Here is a 20,577-nt window from a genome sequence, read left to right as displayed (position 1 = left end):
CCCTGCTGTCAGGGGCAGCCAGCCTCGTTTCCCTAAATACACAGCTGTGTGCCGTGCCATGGGCTCTCCTGCACCGAACTGCTCGCCCTCCTGCTCCCCACCTCTGTGCCATGCCCGAGAGCCCAGCAGGGCCTCGCTGCCCTCCTACAGCAGCCGAGAAGTGCTTCTACAGCAGCCGAGAAGTGCTGCTTCTTGGGCTGTGAGCTTTCCTGAGAGCTAAAGGAGAAATAGGGCTGTGGTGAGCAAAAACAAGCCCCGGAGATGGTCTGCGCATCCGCCCCCAGGAAGAAACTTGTTGTGCTTCCTGCTCCCCCCCTGCTCTGCGCAGTGAGCCCCAGCACAAAACCACTCTGCTTTCCTCCCCGGGGAGCTCGGCTTCGAAACAGAAAGCACGGACGTGCCTGACTCTGCTCGCAGTATGCACCAACGCGCTCGGGGATGGTCTCGTGAAGGGCACCGAGCGCATTGGCTCCTTTTTACTGCTTTTTCAGACCAAACCAGCGATCTGCAGAGCCAAAAGCCTTCCAGCAGCTTCCAAAACCAGGAAGCAAAGGCTGTGTTGCTGCTTCCAGCTGGCAAACAACGGCACGGGGTCGTTCCGCACCTCTGCACGGGACACAAAGGGGCTGGGTAGGGCAGCGGCTCGGCGCTGTGCGCCGCAGCTCTGCTTGTCCTCAGCGTGCTTTCATTGCCCTGCGAGCCAGGGGGGAGCACGGCACTCAAAAGTCTCAGCTTTCTGCATACTCTCCCTGTCCAGAACTGCAACGATCTTGCCAGGGGAAACTTTGGGTTCCCGCATGGGTCCCCAGCCGGATTTCGGAGCTGCCAGCCCCAGGGGTGCTGTGGCAGCAGCCAGAGCCGTGGTGTGCCCAGACACTAACCCAGACCGCGCGGCACTTACGGGGAGGAAAAGGAGGCCGTTTAATTCACAGGACTAAATAGCTTGCAGATGTTGAAATACCATATTACACTCGCAGCAGAGCGCGCGGGCAGACCACAAATAGTGCCGCAGACCAGAACACCCACTTAGTAAACAGCATCGAGCTCCCTGTAAACTGAGGGCAACGTCCCGTGTTTCTGGAAGATGCTGGAGCCTCTCCAGCCCCTTTACAAAAGCCCTGGCTGTCAGACTCATCTAAAAGGGGCCAGATGACCCGGGCCAAGGACACGTCCTGCGAGCTGAATAAATACAAAGAGAGGGGAGAGCTCTGCTGCACGTGAAGCGCTGCCTTCGCCACAAGGCTCCCCTCCACCGTGCCTGTTCCTACATCTACATCCTACAAAATGTACATCCTACAAAAAAAAAAAAGAAGCCTTTTTGCTTTGATCTCAAGTAGCATTCAGCATCTTCCAGCTACAGCTCTTTGATGCCTGCATGGAGGTCACCTTTAGTGCCTGGGGGCTGCACGGCTCTTATCAACGTCCCGCCTGCTGCACCGCCGCTGCGGCTGAGCTGGCGAGCAAGCGCCCTTACCTCCCTCCACCTCGCCCCAGCACTGCTGGAGATGTAGACGTTGGTTTTCCTTGCCATGTTCCTGCCGACGGAGCCTAGGAGAATGAGAAAAATCATTCCTCTCCAGGTACACAAAGCCACTGCTTAAAATGAAGCCAGCCACCTCAAAACTCTTCTTGTCGGTAAGCCAAGTGGCAGTGATGGAGGAGCTGATTTCTCCCAATAGAAGCCAATGCTTTAAAACCAAATATTTTAAGGACTATTACAAGTTTTAAAAGCAGCTGGGGAAAAGCATATGGCTATAAACACAATCAAACAAAATGTGCTTGTAGTTCTGCTAATGTTCTGTAACTTGTTTTCTACGGGAAAAAAGTGAAACAAACCGCGATTTCTGCGCGTTCAGGCCCCCCTTCACTTGGACTGCGTCAGGAAGGAGGAACAGAGAGAAGTGGGCAAGGTTTCTAATGTCGCCGTGCTGCAGCGACACGGACGTGCTGTAATTACTGGAAGAACAGGGCAGCAAAATGCACAATGTAACTGCCATTGTGTAAAATCCCTCCTGCTGGTGCATCTGGGAGCGAAATGCCACCGAGTTCTCGGTGTCCTGACAGCAAGGAGCCCCCAAGCCCTCCCCGTGCAGCCCCGGGGAGGAGAAGCTGTACCAGTGGCGATGATCAGTCCCGGCGCCGACTCTTTGGAGAGGATGGGCATCCTGCGCAGCTGGAAATTCAGCAGCTGGCTCAGGCGCTGGGCCAGGTGGAGGGAGCAGCCCTGGGAGAGCTGGAAAAGCAAAGCGCATCGGTGGGCATCCATCCCTCGTCCCACCGAGTCCTGCGACCCCCCTCCGCCCGGAGCTACCTCGCAGTTTGTCTTCTCCCCGTAGCGCGTCTGCGCCGGGGGCTGCAGCGGCTCCCAGGTGCCCCCCTTGTCGAAGGTGATGACGGAGCGCATGTTCTCCTCGCTGAAGGAGCCGTTGATCAGCGTGGCGATGTAGACGCCCCGCACACCCTCGACGCGGTGGAAGTCCGCAAAGGGCTCGTTGGCAAAATACCTGCGAGGAGAGGCAACGGGGAGCTCGGGGGCATCGCCTCGCGAGCTTTTGGGGACCAAAAGCAGCCGACAACTACTGGGATTTCGGACGGACACCACGCTACCTGACCAAGGTGTCGCTGCCAGCTCCTCCCGGGCTGTAGTACAGCACGTTTTCTAGGGACAGGGAGAACTTCAGGCCCTCTGCCTCCGAGATGTAGAGGTTGGTGCGGTTGTTGTCGTGGCTGACGCACACGAACACCTGGTCCTCCGATGCATCGGCGATGTAATATTCCTGCGGGATGCGAATGGGAGGCTTACGAGCAGGGCTTACACGTAGGGCGATTTAGCGTTTCCACTCAGCTAACGGTCACTCTTCCCTCTGCCATGCAGCTGGGAGGTCATCTCGGACAGCTCCGCTTACCTTAATTGGGTGCTTGGTAACGAACTGGGCCACCCGCATCGGCTTGCGGTTGAAGGAAACCCAGAGCTGGACCGACGGCGGCTGCGAGCTGCCCAGCAAACGCTGCGGCGGAGCAGAAGGAAACATTAGGAGCAGATTTCATCCCTGAAATCACCCTGAAATCGGCTGAATGGGGAACATCCACAGACGATGTGGCTGGGAAGCGAGCTGGCACCCACTGCCCGCCTCCCTGAACCCAAACCCACACCGCAGGGATGGTGACAGCATCCCTACAGCAGCGATGAACACGAGCATCCCTCCTGCTGCCCCTTCTGCCAGGTCAGGTGGAGGGAAGGGGGCTGGATTTAAGCAGAACAGCCTGTCCTCGCCTTCCTATTTTTAATGATTTGCACCAAGTAAAAGGCGCCAGCGCTGAGCTGAAAAAGCAAAAGCTGGGGGCAACACATTTCACGTGGGATGCCAACGGTAAGAACCCAAACCCAGATTTAGGCTCCAAAAATAAGCGGCCTGATTTTTCCCAGGCTCTGCATCGCTAAGCAACCGCGGCTCCCACGGCGAGGAGCACGAGTCAGGAGGTCCCCGCGCCTCCGCGCCCGAGACGCGGCCGCTCTCCTCCCCTGCGCCGCGGCAAGGTTTGGTGCAGGGACCAGATCCCGATCATGGGACCCCCATTGCCAAACTGGGGGGTTCCAGCCAGGCTGATTCCACCAGAGTGGGTCCTACTGGTCCTCGTGTACAGGTAATTTTAATGCGATTTGGTGCCAGTACAGGAGCAGGAGAAAGCATGGCGGTGACCCCTGCACCCTGGGAGCTCTCCAGGAGCAGAAACAACCCTGAAGAAACCCCAAATTGAGGTCGTGCTGTAAAAACTCAAGGCTCAACCCAGCTCCAGCTGTCAGGGAGCTGCCCACAAACCCGAGGGCTGTGCAGGATGGGCTGGCTCCTCCACATCCCCACGCTTCCCCTGACACCAGCAGCGCCCAGATAAAATCTGCAGGCTGCAGGGCGGGCGCAGCGCCAAGGCGCCGGGCCCTAGGAGGTGTCGGAGAGATTTCTGAGAAACTGAAAGCCCTCCTCTGAGCCGTCGCCTGCGAGGTGATGTGTTTGCTGCTCGCTGCTGAGGAACCACGGTGTGGCTGTGCAAGGAGCCACCCCCAAAGGGCAAACAAAGCGCTTGCTGGAACAGCCTCGATGGCAGCAGCAGGAGGGGGAAGCAGTGCCTGCATCTTGTAAAAAGGACGGTGCTCCTTAAATTCTAGAAAGAACAAGTGTTGAATCTCCTTTGTAAAGGATTTGCCAACAATGAAAGCACTGATAAGGTGCATGATGCTTTCAGCCTTTCCTTTGGGTTTGTTTGAAACTGGCTGACAGCTTCAAAATCAGAGGGGGACTGAGCTGCCGGGGGACGAAAGGACCACCGCCATCCAACGCCACCCCCTTCCCTTAGGAAAGCAAAGTGACAGCCCGGCTCTCTTGCCGTGCTGCAGCACGTTACGCTGCTTGGACCTAGCTCACGCTTGAGCATAATCCTGGCTGACACGTGACCTCCAGCCACCGAGCCACGTCCCCCCTCCTCCTGCCTCTGCAGGCATCCCGTGCGTACTCCCAGGGCCCGGCACTTGGCAGCCTGACCTACTTCTGCCCAGCTTGATGAAAAAGAGAGTAGGAGACAGCAAAGAGGCTCGGCACTACCTTATCCACGGCAGCGTGAGGGCATGCAGTGAAGGCAGTGGCCGATTGCCCATGGGGAGCCTCGGTGGCAAGCTGGTCCGGAGGCTACTGATGGTCCAGAGGCTACGGATGCAGCAGCAAGGAGCAGCACCCCTAGCAAATGCTCTCACCATGCTTTAGACATAACCATGTGCTAGTTGTTTTGTTCAGGCTCCCAGCCCCTGCCCGCTGTGGCCACAGCGGTACGTTACGAGCGCGGTGCTCGCACGGTACGTACCACAGACTTGGTGGCAAACAGGTATTTGTCCCTGAGCTGGAAGTCTTCGGCGTCTTCCAGGATCACCTCTTCGTTTTCTCGGGTTTGGAAGAAATCCGTGCTGCGAATGACAGTGGAAGCCCCGGAAGGCTCGTGCCGCTCGATGTACACCGTGTTTGGCTTATCGTAGGGCTCGACGCCCCTGGAATTAAAAACAAAAAGTGAGGTTTTATCATTCCTGAGCTCACAGAGCAATGCAAAGGCACCGAGGAGCCACAGCCCTTTACACAGATGTGTTCAGCATGCAAAGTGAGGCAGGAGCTGGAGCACCCCTGGCTGCACCCAAGGTGCAGAGCCCAGGGAGCTCTAGGGAGGAGGAGGCTGTGCAGTGCCCACGGGAGCTCCGTGAAAGGAAGAGGGACCGGGCACGGCTCGGGGAATGCAACGGCAATGTTTGCCCAGGTGTGTTTGCCTCCTGAAGTTACCGGGGCGCTCTGTGTTTCCTATTTTCCTTGTTAGCTCTAGGCCCGGAATGATGGGTTCGGAGACCTCGCAAGCCCTGTTTGTCAAGCGCTGTCCCTTTTGATGTGACCCCGAGGAGAGGAGATGGAAATCTAGATTAAACGGCAAGTTTGCATGCTGCGAGGTGTGTGGTGAAACTATGGAGATAGGGATAAGGATCGGGAAGGTTCGGTGCTGTCCTGGAACGCCAATGAAGCTGCCCGGCTGGAGGAAGCTCTGGTGGCCAGGGAAGAAGAAAGCTGGTGCCCAGCAGCTCTGCCACCAGCTCAGCCCCTGGGCTGCCACTGGGTGCCTGGATGGGACTGGGAGCACCTTGGCACACCTAAAAAAAGGGGGGAGAGGGCGAGAGCCAGGTGGAACACAAAGCCACGACACGTACCAAGAAAACGACTTGACGTGTTCCTGAATCATGATCCAGGTCTGGCCAAAATCATCCGATTTCCAGAGCTGCAATGACAAAGGTGAGAGATGGCAGGGGGACCCGGACCCTGCAGCGTTTCCAGAGAGCGCAACCCACGAGAGGGAACCCCTCCCACCAGGAGGATTTCCCACTGCCTGCCAAGCTACTCGGTTTTACAGTAACTCAGAATTAAAAATAACTTTTTTCTGATGTGCCCGTGGAGCGCAAGGGTAAATATCCGGGCGGAGCCGCCTCCCTCTCGGGGCCGGTTGCAGCACCGAGCACAGCAGTGCGCTGCCACTGCCCATCTGCGGCTGCAAGGAAGGCAAAGTTCACGAGCAGAGATAGCATCTCGCATTGCGCCAGCAAGAGCAGCAGCAGCGATAAACACGCCCGCCCGCAGGCACATCGGCCCCTCTGCAGCTCCCAGCCTCCACAGGACCCGTGTCCCTGAAAGCTGCCTGATTTTTTTTTAATTATTTTCTAAGCACTGTGGTGGCTCCCAAGCTGTGATTTTTGCATCTTTTTTGCTTGCACCCACGTTTGGCCAGCCCCAGCAGCCTGCCCGGGACAGGTTCTGCTCGCATCCAGCTCCATCCCATCGGGAAGGCATCAGGGTGCTCACAGGACCGTGCACGCATCCTGCTCATCAGTCCCTGTTCATGCTTTAGGGGATGCTTGCTCAGCCTCAAAATTTCGCACATGCCGTGCATGTGTGTATCTGAAGGTGATGTAATTATTTACAAACTGTACCCTGTGCCTCCAGGGGAAAAAAAAAAAAAGAAAAGGGGGTTGTTTTCGAGAAGCAATTTGTTATGCAAGACCCAAAGCCAAACCACATGCCCACATTTAATGCTGCAGAGGCCGTTCCTGGCTGAGCTGCCCGGGCTCTGATGTGAGATAGGACTGCAGCAGTAAGGGGGATGGGGGCCAAGGGGTCAGGGTGAAGCCAGGGTAGAAGCTCTCACCTGCTTGTTGGGATGGGACCTGTCGAAGCCCAAGACGAGGTTAGGGTTCCTGCTGTGCAGGAGGAGGTCTGCTGCCCTGAAGGGGATCGAGAAGCCCTGGATGCTCTTGCAGAAGTCGGTGGTGAGCCAGAGGTATGGGACGAAAGCATCCACAAAGATATACTGGGGACAGAGGGAGCAGGAAGGAAGGAGACAAGCAGGAGGTCAGTCTCCAGGAGATCAGAGCAGGGCACGAGCTACCAGTGAGAGGGAGACAGGTCCTGGGGGAGCATTTGGGTGGGTGAACTCTGGAGGGGAGGACCTTGGCCCAGTTACCCTCTCCTTTGCAGAGGGGAATATCCGTGGGGATGGCGAGTGGCAGCTCAGCTGCTGCAGGGCAAGGACGTCCCACCCCACTTTATGAGAGCTTCAGCTGGGAGAAAGATGCCCTTGTCCCTTCCACCCCAAAGGGCTCGTCCCTCCTCACCCGCTGGTTGTCGGCCGGGCTGTGGTAGAACTGGGCGATGGCCACGGCGCTGCCGTTCCCGTCCCCGAAGCTGAACCGCTCCGAAATCTTTTTAAAGCTCTTCCCGTAGTCGTAGGAGACGTAGACCTGGAGGAACACACCGGGTTATGGTGGGCCCAGGCCACACGGTGCCAAGGCAGAGGTGAAGCAAGAAGGAACCCGCAGCCAGCCCATGCTGGAGCTGGGAAGCATCACCACGGGGCACGGCACTGTGTGCTGCTGGGGGGTCTGCTGTGCCAGAACTGACCCCAAAATAGTGTGGGGTCATTATCACGCTATGCTTATCTCCCAGGGCAAACCTGGGGGCCTCTCCTGCATCTCTGCCTGGAGCAGGAGGCTGTGAATGCTCACCCGGTACCGAGGCGCCGTGGGAAGGGCCGACTGCGGTACTTACGTCGCTGTTTTTGGGACCCAGCAAAGACAGGCTGTCTCTAGCCAAGGCCACGATCACGTTGCTCTTCTCTCCTGCCCAGTGAACGACCATCTGGTTGTGGGAGTCGTTGAGGCTGACCTGCAGCGCGGAGGAGAAGGGCACCGCCGTCAGCCTGGGCTGCGGGGGCGGCCGCCGGCACCGGCTCATCCGTGGAAACGCACGGGGTTTGGGGAAACTCCTCCAAACCGGGGCTTGGGGAAACTTGTTCAAACCATGAGCTGAAAACCCTGAAGGCAACAAGCCTGGGGGCTTCATGCCCAGCTCCTCAGACCTCGGTGGGGCTGGGGAACGAGCCCATGGGCATGCCCCAGCCCCGGTAAGGTGCTCAGCACTCGCTGCAAGCTACCACAGGGTTAAAGCACCGAGAAGACTTCCCCGGGGAGGAGGCGGTAAAGGAGCACCTGTTATGAACATGCTGGTGAAACCTACGTGTCTGAAGGGGTTCGTTTTCCTTGTATTTTTCCTCGTTGAAAGAGGATTTGGGGGACGACAAGAACAAAAATGAAAGCCGAGGAACGGTACAAGCCCTGCCCGGCCAGGCGAAGGGCCAGAAGGAACCGGAGCCACCTTCCCGTGGCGATCTCTGCACCGAGCAGGACACGCCGTTTCCCTAAACAAATGCAACCAGACGCAGCCCCTTTACACCCCGTGCCCAGGTTGTGCCGGGGCAGGGAAGGGTCCCTCCGGGGATGCCATCGCAGCACCGCTGCAGCAGGAGCTGAAGGTGCAGGAGCTGAAGGTGCAGGAGCTCTGCACGACCCCGGTGTCTGCAGGCAAGCTGCAAAAATACGGGGCTAAGCCCTTCTTAGGGCTGATGCCCTGCAGCTCCCAACCCCGCCCCCCCCCAGCCCCAGTGACCAGAAAATAAATGCTTGGGAAAAACGAGGGTTTTAGTCTGCAAGGGGGGGAGGCGAGTGGAACAGAAGTCTCCAAATCCCTCTTATATAATGGGTTCGTGCAAGGGGGGAAAATAGTAATAAAGAAACAAATTAAAGTCATGCAGGGGGGCACTGAGCAGCTCCCCAGGGCCGGTGCCCAGCTCAGCTCAGCACAGCCCCAGTCTCCCCTTTTTCCCCATTAAAAGCAGAACATCACATTTATTTTTTTTTAGCTATATCCCAGTTACACTAATTATTTTGTTCAGGTTCCCAGTCGTGCCCGGGATGAGGTCGGTGGCTGCAGGTTTATTGCTGTCAGAGTTTGGGGCCGGGGGGTACGGGGGGGCTGGGGGTGCAGGTTCCCTCCCAGGGTTGTCTGCTCCCTGAAGGCAAGGCAGTGCCAAGAGGTGCCTGGCCTCCCCCAAGCACATTTTCTCCAGGAAGGGTTTGTCACCGCCTCCACGGCGTGTTCGGTAGCACTTTGCATATTTTTCTGCCAGAAATCTGACACCAGGACAGTTACAAAAAAAAAAAAAAAAATCCAGATCAGGGCGCTCCCACCTGTGCCTCGCTTTAAACTCACAAGTAACACCTAAAGGTTTTTCCCCATGAGCTAAAAGACTGAGCCAAAAAGGGGACCTGTCACTGGGGAAGGGAAAGCAGGGACATGTGGGCATGCCTCAGGGCTGGGACAGGGCTCTGGGCTGCCCGAGGAAGAGCAGCCGAACCTCGTTACTGCTCAGGACCTGGGGCAGCCTAATTAGGGCTGAGCCCTTATACAAAGGCTGAGCTGAGGCCGAGTAAGGTTTGGCTGCCTGGGAGGAAGGAGGAAGCGATGCTGAGGTTTGGGCAGCTGCAAGCTGCTGACCTGGGCTTTACCCCGGGGCATGAAGTCACCAGGAGGCTGCCCTGTGCTGTAAGTCCCCCGGGAACTGAAATTCTGGTGATCCTAAATGCTGTGGGGATGTGACGCTCAGGGCAGTGACAACCAGGCCCCCCGTCCTTGTTCTCCGGGTGGCAGCAGCGCCTCGTGCCCCAAGCTAACGGCTCCTGGTGCCCAGTTGACCAGGATGTGTCCTGTGAAATAGCATAAAATCCCTTATCCCTGCCCTGAGCAACCTGTCCCTGCTTGCAGGGATGACGCTCGCTCAGCAGACCCCAGTGTCACAGTCCCTGGCTCCCCTGCTGGGGGAACCTTCCCCAGGAGCTGCTCGAACCTAATAGGAGGCTATGGCCGGTGCCTAATGGAAGCAGCATTTAGCATAAATTCCTCTTAATGGGGATGTGTTTTGGTCTCTGCCAAGTGATTAAGTGTATATGAAATATGCATGCAATTCTAATTTGTCCTCCTAACACGTGAGGTGCCAGATGAAGTCCGGGAGGGGAGAACAGGAGCCAAGGCAGAGCGGAGGCTGCTTGGATCTGGAGTTAACACAGTTAATGCTGCTAGCGTTGCTCACTTTCGGTTTTCTTCCTGTTAACAGCATCCCCCGACACGTGAAGCTTGGCGTGGGGTGAGAGGGCATCCCTTGAAGCTGATGTCTGGCCGAGCAGGTAGGAGCCTCCTCGAGGTGTGAAGTGCAGAGCCTGACCCTGAGCTCGGATGTTGTCTGTGCCGGGGAGGTGGCACTGTCGTGGGGTGTGTGACCACGGCACGGGCACCTCGTGTTAGCTGCTAGGCAGGAGCTTCTCAGGCTTGGCTGGCGTCGGAGGACACCAAATCCCTGCTTCTGAGCCCCTGCGAGGCCGGGCTGCGTGGGAGGCTTGGCTTTCCCGGGGAGAAATCGCCCCGCTCGGCTGCGATGAGCTGCGGGCAGAAATACCGCGTGCTCGCTGGCTCCTAGCAGCACCTCACAGCTGAGTGCAGTGACAGGCATTTGGGTGTTCTGGGTGGCAAGCGGGCTTAGGGGCTGAGTGTGTGCCGATGGGTTTATTCTGCCCTGAGTTAGCGCTTTAGCTGCAGGGTTTGGGCTTGACCTCGGCACGTGCTTTTAATGAAGAAGTGACGTGGTGCGAGCCCTCGGTGCTGGAAAAATGGGGCTGTACAAGGAGAAAAAAAAAAAAAACGGACTCCCAGGGTTATGTTTTTTTCCCCGTCCTTGTTATGTAACGAAAATGAGATGCTTAAAAACAAATGTGGTTCCTAGAAAATTTCTGAATAATTAATAGGCTATTACCAGGGCTTGATAAGTGAGCCTGCTGGAGAGCCACGGGCCTCTGCGGTTTTGAGCTGCTGCCGAAACTTTCAAGGTTTGAGGCTGGGATCTTGGCAGGAGGGAGGACACAAGCTTTGCACGTTCCTGCTGCTCCAGACATTGTGTGGGTGCTTCACTGGTTTGGCTGAAGCCTTCGTGCAGCCCCCAGCATGCTGTGGCCACGGTCCACGAGCCACTGCTCACTTATGGTGCTCAGAGAGCAATGTCAAAGGCTCAAGGGAGATGGTTGCAGAAAAGGAACTGGCTTAAACGTTTTGCTTCTGTTTGAACAGGGACACGGAAAGCGGTTGGCAAAAGGGGTCAGAAGCGAAGCTGCTGTTCAGGTAGCTCAGGGCGTTTAAAGTGTGGGATCTGTGCCTCCTGTCCCATGGCTCGCTGGATGCTGCAGAGGGCTAGTGCTTGTCTGTCCCTCCCCGTGCCCCCAGCAAGGCTTGTGCCACGGTCTGCTGTCACGGAGAGCCACGAGGCAGCACCCGCACCGTGTGCCTGCTGCATCCGCGGCACGCTGCGCTCCTCGTGCGCTCCCCCTGAAGCTCCGTTACTGTTCCTTCTGCTCAGCTCCCAAGCATCTGCTTCTATCCCTGCCACGGTATTTTTAAAATACCTTCTGTGCCTGCCGTGGCGCTGCTTGTGGCTTGGACTGAAAATGCCAGGGCCTGAAATCATTGATATGAAACACGGGTGACTCATTTTAGAGAGTGCCAGGCCCATGTTAATTCTGCTAATACCGAAATCATCTGCTTGCAGAGCTGTTTTCTCTCTGCTACCACCAACAGAGCTCTCCTTTTGCTGCTGTGCCTAAAAGGAAGGCAAAGGGGAAATGGAGGGGGGAAAATGGGTGTTGGGAAGGAAGGGGCAGGGGGCCTGGGGACCCGTGCCGGGATGTGCTGCCCCAGGCGCCAGCAGAAGGTCCCCGTCTGATCCGGGAAGGTCTCTGCAGGGCTGGCAATCTAGGTCAAAATTAAGTATGGTTCAAATCCGATGTACAGTAATTGATTTCTCCGCTCACATAGCTGGGTGGCGTTTACCCCGCGAAGCACTTTTCTCTGTCCTTGGGAAGAAGAAAAGCTCTTTGGCACTTTGGGAGTTGTTAGGGGAGGGGAGCTAGGTGGGCTTGCTTTCAGGGATGTGCTAATGGCCTCAGAAGAAGAGAAGCTCTCGCTCTCTGTGCTCAGGGGCTACTTCGGCTGTGTGTTATCGGGACGGGGGGCACCCAGGGGCTCCAGACACCTCGATGCAGCTCTGCCCACCGGCACCAGAGGTCCCTCCAGCCAGGGAGGAGGCTGCCCTCCAGGGAAAAACGTTACTTTCTTGGTAATTTCTAAAAGCCCTGTGTGACAGAGGAAGATGTGTGCTACCAGCTGAGGACGTCCATGGGGTCCCCAGCCCCGTGAAGGGGCAGGGGGTGGCAGGAGCTCACAGGAGCATGGGGAGAGGCGCGGGGCCTGGTGGTGGCAGCAAGCAGCACAAGTGGAGCAGCTGTGGTTAGGTGAGATGTCTCGTGTCCCAGCGTGGCTAACAGCAAAGGTTTCTTGCTAGTTGCTTGCTTTCTGGTGAGGGAGGGCTGGTAAACCCCATTGAGACAGGAAAGGGCGCTCTGCAGCTCAGTGCTAGAGGTGTGTTTGTGCTGGTGCTGCAGGGGAAATGCTGTCCCTAGCCCTGATCCCCCCCTCTGCCTCCCAGGACTAGCAGATGGGGTTAGTTAACATCCTGCCCCACCACTTCTCATTATCTGCTGCTGCTGAGGCCCTGGCATGTTTGGAGCCAGCACACAGGTAGGCAGCTGGTGCTGCAACTTCTTTTGCCTCTTGCTCTTGCACTACACAGTCCTTTCAAGCTCTGAGGTTCATGGCTGGTTTTCCCCCCAGCAGGGGATGGGATTTATGTGCGGTGGTGGGGATGTGTGCTGAAAGCATCCGCTCCTGCAGCCCAGGACCTGCATTTAGGTCTGAGCAGGGATGCGTAGCCAAAAACATAGCTGATGGTCCCCGCAGTCTGGTGCTTGGCCTCGTGGCTTTGGAGTAAGAAAAGCTGGAGGGAAGCCTGGAAGGCCCCAGGGGTTTGGGCGACTGGCCTCGGGATGCCGAAGTTGCAGAACGCTTTTGCTGTAGCCGTGCGTGCAGCCCGGGTGAGGAGGAGACCGCTCGTGGGGAGCTGAGTGGGAAATCCACACAACGGATTGTGCTCGTGTCTTTGTTCCTGTTTAGGGCAAGAGGCGTCCAAGCCTGTTACTGAAGGTGCTGAGCAAGCTGCGTCTGGCTCCTGAGAAGCAGCGAGGGCTTTGGACTGCCTTCCCCACCTTGTTTCTGGCTGTTGCGGTGCGTCCCTCTCGCCCTGGTCCCCTGGCCACGTCACCTGCAGCGGTGACAGGCAGCACCAGCCTCGTGCCTCGCTGCCCTTCACCTCCACACCAGGCTGTGAGCAGTCCCACGGGGCTGCATCGGGACCGGGGCAGAGCAGGGAGCTCTGGGGCACGAGCCAAGGTGCAGCATATGGCCGAGCGACCTGCCAAGCGCACGGGAGCAGGATCCATCCCAGATAAGGGTCCCCTGCCGTGCTGTCGGTGGCTCGCTCCAAGCGCTGTCCCCTTGCTGATGTCCCTCCGTTACAGGCTGCTTGTCTGACCGCACAATTTTCCGCTGGCATTAGAGGAGCACCAGAGACACGGGAGGGATGGGGGTCACGTTGTGCTCGTGATGAGACAGGAGCATCGTTGTATGGGGCTATTTCTTTTTTTCTTCTGTGCTGTGATGGAGGCTGGGATGTGCAGTCACCTTCTTCCTTTCTTTTCTGAAGTAGACCGTGATTTAAGGCACTGCAAGGCCTCGGAGAGGGGCTGCATCCAAAACCACTCAAAAGTGGTTTTTTGGGCTAATAAACTCAGTAACGACTGGTACCTGAGCTTTAACATTTTCATGTCCTGCCTCAAAGCAGCAGAAGGGCAAATTTTGGTATTCAACCTGCACGTGATGCCGCTAGCGAGAGCGACTCAATTCTCCAGGCAAATGCCTTCTGAAAGCTTAAGGCAATGAGAAAAGACCCAACAGAAGCAAACTTTGATGTGCAACTCCCACTGCTTCCTCGTTGTCCCGTTCTGGGTGTCGCTGGGCTTACCGCAGCCTCCCAGATTCGCTGCTACGTGTCCAGGCTGGGGAGGCTGCTCGTGCCTGAGCTGTGCAGGGAGGCTGGGGGGGAAAACGCCTCTTACTGAAGATGAGAGGCAAATATAACGCTTTTCTTTCTGAAATAGGGTCGCGGAATTTTTCTGAAAGCAGCCAAATGCTGGGGCAAGAGAAGGCAAAGCGGGTTTTCAAGGGGGGATAGGAATTGGTTTTCCTGGCCTAAAAATCAGGGAGCAGGGATTTAGGAACAGCACAGGCACTGTTCGTTCCCCTCTAGAGCCAGGCCTGCCCTGTGGCTGCCTCTTGCCCATCCTAGAAGTAGCAAGAAGGGGAAATTATAGGGTCTGGAGGAGGTGAAGTGCTTGCTAAGGAGGCAAACAGATGTGGCTGAGGGCAGGGAGCCTCACCTGCAGCGTGCCTTGTCTGTGCCCCCCCCAGGGCAGCCTTTTGGGGCTGCGGTGGGACACGGGCAGTGTGCGCCAGGAGGGTCAAATGAGGCAACATTTAGTCTGACGTATGGAGATTAAAAACCATGAAGAAGAGGATGGGCTATTTCAGCCCGAAGCCTCCCGCGGCAGGCAGCCTGGGTGTAATTCCTTCACATCCCTCAAGTGATGGAAAAGGGGGGGGGGGGGTGAGGAATTCTGGTCCCGGCTGCAAAACTTGCCAAGTAGCTGAGCCTGAGCAGGGGCGCTTTCCGAAACAGCAATTCCTGTGCTTTGCTGAGGAGCAGCTCCTCTCCCTGTCTTTTCTAAAAGCCGTGGGGAATGGCTCAGAAACACGAAATCCTTACGGAGAAGGGCACGGCGCATCCCAAGCAGCAAGGTTTTCTACCAAAGGTCACCCCTTCCACCTGGTTTTTGCATGGTAGGATGTTTGACACGGGCACATTCAGGTGATCCTACCCACCCCACGGCCTCGCTGTCCCCTCCGTGCGCTAGCCAAGGGGCTACCTGGCGGTGTCACCGCCGCGTGCCCTTGGCCACCGGCAGCTCCTGCTGCTCGTTTCGGTGGGATGGAGCCCGTGAGCATGCACCGCGACCCGAGCAGCGCCAGCAGGGCAAGGTGGCTGAGAACAAGGCGACGAGATGTGGAAATCGGTGGCAACAGCGCCCAGCATCTTGCTGCCGGCTGCTCTCAGCGGGGCAGATCCCATGCACAGCGATGATTTTGCGTGGGGATGCCTCGCCGGTGACCTGGGAGCACGACCCAGCCCCTTCCCACGGGGGGATTTGGGTTGCGGGGGGGGGTGGTGGTCGTGATCCCCATGGGGGGGGTCCCCACTGCCCCAGGGGGATCCCCGGGGCTGCAGCACGGGGTGCGGGGAAAAAATCACGCGTGGGGAGGGTGGACTTGGGGGGGGGGGGGGGGGGAGCGCTGTGCCCCCAGGCGATCCCCTTGCAAATGCACATTGCGGGGGGGGGGGGGGCACAGAGGGACGGCCACAGCGGCAGCGGGGGGAGCGCAGGGGGTGATGTAACGCGGCGCTCCGCCGCTCGGTTCATTGAATTGATCTTTTTTAATTTTTTTTAATTTTTTTTTTTTTTTAGGGGGGGGCTCTCCGGGTGGGGTTGGGGGTCTCGGGGAAGGGGCCCGGGGGTCAGCAGGGCTCACCTGTCCGTACACCTGGATGGGCTCCGGCGGGCGCTGCTGCGCTGCGCGGCGGCTCCGCGGGGCTTCGGCGGCGGGCGGCGGGGAGCGGAGCAGCGGCGAGGGCCCCCCCCGAGCCCCCCGGCTCCCCGCCGCCGTTAAGAGCAGCAGCAGCGGCAGGAGGCGGCGGGGGAACCCCCGGGCCCGGCGAGCCCCGCCGCTGCTCGCCGTCGCCATCTTCGCGCCGCCGGGGCCGTGCGGAGCCGTGCGGAGCCGGGAGGAGCGGAGCGCCGCGCCGCCGCCCGGAGAGAATGTGCAACGGGCAGCGGGGCTCGGCATCCCCGCCCCCGGAGCGCTGCCCCCGCGGGGGATGCTCGGGGCCCCGGGGGGGAGCCGGGGGGTCGTCTAGCCCCGGGGGTGCCGGCGGGAAAAGGAGCGGTAAAAAAAAAAAAATTATATATATATATATATATATAGGGGGTAAGGTATGCGAGCGGGCGGAGAGAGGTGGGAAGAAAATAGGAGGTCAAAAGCGGCCAGAAAGAATAAGGGGGTCAAAAGCGGCAAGAAATAATAAGGGGTCAAAAAGCAGAGAGAAAAAATAAGGGGGCAGAAAGCAGTGAGAAAAAATAAGGGGTCAGAAAGCAGAGAGAGAAAATAAGGGGTCAAAAAGCGGAGAGAAAAAATAAGGGGGCAGAAAGCAGTGAGAAAAAGTAAGGGGGCAGAAAGTGGAGAGAAAAAATAAGGGGGCAGAAAGTGGAGAGAAAAAATAAGGGGTCAAAAAGCGGAGAGAGAAAATAAGGGGGCAGAAAGTGGAGAGAGAAAATAAGGGGGCAGAAAGTGGAGAGAGAAAATAAGGGGTCAAAAAGCGGAGAGAGAAAATAAGGGGGCAGAAAGTGGAGAGAGAAAACAAGGGGTCAGAAAGTCGAGAGAAAAAATAAGGGGTCAAAAAGCAGAGAGAGAAAATAAGGGGGCAGAAAGTGGAGAGAGAAAATAAGGGATCAGAAAGTGAAGAGAGAAAATAAGGGGTCAAAAAGCGGAGAGAAAAAATAAGGGGTCAGAAAGTGGAGAGAAAAAATAAGGGGTCAAAAAGCAGAGAGAAAAAATAAGGGGGCAGAAAGCAGTGAGAAAAAACAAGGGGGCAGAAAGTGGAGAGAGAAAATAAGGGGTCAAAAAGCGGAGAGAAAAAATAAGGGGGCAGAAAGTGGAGAGAAAAAATAAGGGGTCAGAAAGTGGAGAGAAAAAATAAGGGGTCAAAAAGCGGAGAGAGAAAATAAGGGGTCAGAAAGTGGAGAGAAAAAATAAGGGGTCAAAAAGCGGAGAGAGAAAATAAGGGGTCAGAAAGTGGAGAGAGAAAATAAGGGGTCAGAAAGTGGAGAGAAAAAATAAGGGGTCAAAAAGCGGAGAGAGAAAATAAGGGGTCAGAAAGTGGAGAGAGAAAATAAGGGGTCAAAAAGCGGAGAGAGAAAATAAGGGGGCAGAAAGTGGAGAGAGAAAATAAGGGGGCAGAAAGCAGAGGGAAAAAATAAGGGGGCAGAAAGCAGTGAGAAAAAATAAGGGGGCAGAAAGCAGAGAGAAGAAATAAGGGATCAGAAAGTAGTGAGAAAAAATAAGGGGTCAAAGTAGTGAGAAAAAATAAGGGGTCTGAAAGCAGCAAGAATAAATAAGCGGTCAGAAAGAGGGAATAAAAAGTAAGCGGTCAGAAAGCGGTGAGAAAAAAGTGGTCAGAAAGCAGCAAGAGAATATAAGCAGTCAGAAACGAACACTGAAAATTAACAATAAGAAATCAATAAGAATAAGCGATCAAGAGCACAACAGTCAAAAACACACAATCGAAAACATAAAATCAAAACCACAACCAAAACCCAGCAATAAATAAATAAATAAATAAATGTATGAAGAAAGGGTTGCAGTGTTTTCTCTCTGGGGGTGCACAAGGTTTCCCCACCACCCCCCAAAACCCGAGGTGCACGTTTCCTCCTCTGCACACCCCCAGCTGCACGTCACAGGGCAGGATGTGGCCCCGGAGCACCCCGGTGCCGGGGGGCAGTGCCGCTTGCATCTGGGCTGTGGTTTACTGGGAGCCGGGCCCAGGCTGTCACTGGTGCCACCTGCAGCTGGGGGGTGTGGGGGGGGGGGTAGCAGAAGATTTATGAATGCCGCGCAGCGTGTGTTGTGGAGATTACCTCGTTTGCCAACCTAAGAGCTTTGTGTCTCGCCTATCTCCAGCCCCATCCTTGTGCTGGGGGCTTTTTGGGGTAAGCAGTTTTGCAGGGAACCCACCGGCCCTGGCACAAGGAGAAGGGGCCAGCAGGGCGCACGGTGGCATAGGTGCAGGTCCTGGCTGCAGGGAGGGTGCCCTGGGTCTCCTCCTCATCCTCAACCCCTCAGCACCATTCGGGAGGGTTCCAGCACGGTGTGCTGCTGGAGCAGCTCCTTCCGTGCCGGGCCAAGCCAGCTGGCCGTGCGCTCCCTCATAAAACACTCGGCATAGGTGACGTGCCTGCGTGGCCCTCGTAGCTCATCCCTGTGGCAGAGCTGCTGTACGGCTACACGGGGATGGTGCAGAGCTGCTGCCGGTGGCAGCAACCCAGATTCGTCGGTGCAGGCAGGAGAATTTGGCTCTCGGTAGCGGGGATTTCACTCGAGGTGTCTGTGATCTGTGAGGGGCAATTCTGGAGCATCCCTTCCAGAGGGCATCCCGCTTATCTTTTCCAAGGGCTCGTGTGGCCGTATCGATGGGCACCGTTGCGATGGATGGGGTTTTAAGTGCAGGGCGGTGCCTTTTCCTGGGTGTTACGGATGAGGGAGCGGGGACCTGAGGATGAAGGAGAGCAGAGGGTCGGTGCTGGAGCCAGCGGGACCTGGGCTCCCGTGGTCAGCATCCCACAGCCCTGCTCCTTCCTGCTGCCTTGGTGCAGATCCCTTCTGGCATTTCTAACGCCATGAGAAAAACCCTCGAAGCAAAGGGCTGTGGACTGGCCGTGCGGGGAGGAATGCTCGTCAGTCCCTCGGCCAGCCCCCAGGCTATCTCGGTCCCCCACATCTCGCCGGCTTTAATAGCAGCAGTGCTGCCCGGAGCTTTCCCTGGGGAACCTTTCACCTGGAAACCTAGTTAGCGCGTTTCAGTTATGGAGTCAATATAATTATAAGCCCTCCTAATAAAGCTTTTAGCTATCTCGACTCTGTGTAATGTGTCTCCAGAGGATCACGGGTCACCGGGGTAAGGGCAGAGACTGCGGGAGGTTCTGGTTTTGAACAAATGCATGAAGTGGCTTTCTGTCTGGAGAGGACATGGTGGGCAGGGGAGAGGAATCCCAAAAGGCTGTGGGATCCCATCCCAAAAGAGCTGCCCCAAACTCCCAGACAAACAAGCAGCTGAATAAGACAAAATAATAAGTAATAAATAAAATAGTAAATAAATAGGAATGGGTAAGAAATGAGGAACTGGCTTGGTCATGGTTTCCAGCGCGAGGAAATGGGTGTGCATCGGGTTCCCCTTCGTCCTCCCGGCCTCGGTGTCGTGCAGTAGCGAGGACCCCTCGAGGGGGCTCGGTGCTGGTAACTGGGAACAGATGAATGGCTCTTTCTTTGCAGCAGGGAATATACATTTCTCCTCTGCCAAGGTAAGGTTTTAAAATAATAACAATAATAATAATCCGTCCCCTGCTGTACAGGGGAGGGGGAACAGAGCAGAGTTTATTTTAAGGTACATCTGGAGTTCATCAGCAGCAGGGGCTGGGGACTCCGAGAGGAGGCAAGGAGCCCCTGCCTCCTGCTTCCTCCCCGTTATTTAAAGGTTGCCTTGCGTGTTGCTGCACTTGAGACCGGACCCCAAGTGAGCTGTCCTGCCCGACAGAGCGATCCCATTTCTACACAAAGACCAGAGAGCAGAAAGCCAAGGAGCCGTGCTGTAAAGGTTGGGCTGAGCCTGGTGCTCAGCCAGGGCGCCGTGGCCATGTGGGGACTGTGCAGAAGTGCCCGTCCTTTGGGGGAATTCTGCAAGGTACGGGCCCAAGCAGTCGGTTCTGCAGTATTTCATAGGCCACCTGGCTTTTAGATGAACCATTCGCTGCTGTTGTGCCAGGGGAGCCAAACCTCTCAATGGGGCACCGACGGAGCCCTGCGGGGTCACTAACCCTTTCCTCTCTGCACTCTCACGCCAAGAATCCCTGGCTGGAAACCCACAGGAAAAATCATTTCCTACAGCCCTAAGTCCTGCCTATGGGGAGAGCTCCAGCTCAGGGCTGTGTTCCCCCGCGGGCTCACGGGTTGTCACAGCTTTACATGCTGCCACACATCCCCGGGGCTCTCCCCAAAGGTGTGCAGAGGGGCTGGGAGCTGGATCTGAGGACGAGGGGACGTGGTGTCTGTTGTGGGGTTGTTTTGCAGGGAATAGCTATGGCAGTAACCCTCATGGTGAGAGGGAACATCATCATGGCAGTGTTTTGAGCTCTCCCCATTGTTTTGCAGGTGGCACTACCCACAGGCTGGGGGAAAACATGGGTGCTCCATCCCATAGTCCCGTTTTGTTTGTTTGTTTGTTTGTTTTTTCCCCTGACCAATTTCTGGGCTGTCTGCTCAAAACAAAGTGGGTGGCATCCCGGGGGAGATGTTCTCCAGGAGCCTTCCCCCAGCAGGGCCAGGCACACACAGTACCTCCCTCTCCCATTAAGTAGCAATAAATGTGTTGGGGAACGCACAGAATCCTTATAGTACCAGTGCTTTGCACGACGATGGGGGACTGTAATTATTGCTTTTACCATCACGTGCTGAAGTGTGTGCGTCCCTCTGGGACCAGCTCACAGCATCCTGGTGGAGAAGCCCTTTGAGGCAACGTTTGTGTGCGCAGGGGTGGTTTTTGCACAGCGTAGAGGTGGCGTGCCCTTCAGTGCCATCCCCTGACTTCTCACCGTCTCACCACCTTTCTGCAAGCAGCCACACCAGCAGAGGCGCTGCGCTTGCAAACACAATTAAGTTGCTCGGCTGTAATTGTTTTTTTTTTTTTCCCCCGCATGCTCCCTTTATTTTTTTCCCCCTGACAAACACCCAGAGGCATTAAGGGCTAACTGGCTATGAGAGCTCAGCCTGAAGAAGCAGCCCAGGAGGC

General features: G+C 56.5%; 1 protein-coding gene and 1 long non-coding RNA gene across 3 annotated transcripts in view; one reads left to right on the top strand and one right to left on the bottom strand.

Moving 5' to 3' along the window:
• SORL1 (sortilin related receptor 1) overlaps positions 1–15,763 on the bottom strand; it is a 42,599-nt gene extending 26,836 nt beyond the window's left edge. Inside the window, exons 1-11 of one of the 2 annotated variants that reach the window (XM_083808652.1) lie at positions 15,492–15,763; positions 7,623–7,739; positions 7,190–7,315; positions 6,724–6,885; positions 5,735–5,802; positions 4,855–5,035; positions 2,907–3,008; positions 2,608–2,777; positions 2,312–2,504; positions 2,116–2,233; positions 1,475–1,548 (exon numbers count right to left, since the gene is read on the bottom strand). In XM_083808652.1, the coding sequence (XP_083664778.1) occupies positions 1,475–1,548; positions 2,116–2,233; positions 2,312–2,504; positions 2,608–2,777; positions 2,907–3,008; positions 4,855–5,035; positions 5,735–5,802; positions 6,724–6,885; positions 7,190–7,315; positions 7,623–7,739; positions 15,492–15,704 (1,524 nt within the window). In that variant the 5' untranslated portion in view covers positions 15,705–15,763. The remainder of the gene's footprint in view (positions 1–1,474; positions 1,549–2,115; positions 2,234–2,311; positions 2,505–2,607; positions 2,778–2,906; positions 3,009–4,854; positions 5,036–5,734; positions 5,803–6,723; positions 6,886–7,189; positions 7,316–7,622; positions 7,740–15,491) is intronic. The other variant, XM_083808651.1, reaches the window with a different exon arrangement.
• On the top strand, positions 7,746–15,233 carry LOC310885396. Its single transcript, XR_014574770.1, has 3 exons — positions 7,746–9,455; positions 10,024–10,093; positions 12,963–15,233. It is a non-coding gene; the product is annotated as an uncharacterized lncRNA (long non-coding RNA).
• Positions 15,764–20,577: the final 4,814 nt, after the last annotated feature.

Source organism: Anser anser (assembly GCF_964211835.1).
Source record: "Anser anser genome assembly, chromosome: 22".
NCBI lineage: Eukaryota > Metazoa > Chordata > Aves > Anseriformes > Anatidae > Anser > Anser anser.
This window is presented reverse-complemented; position numbering and strand designations above follow the sequence as displayed.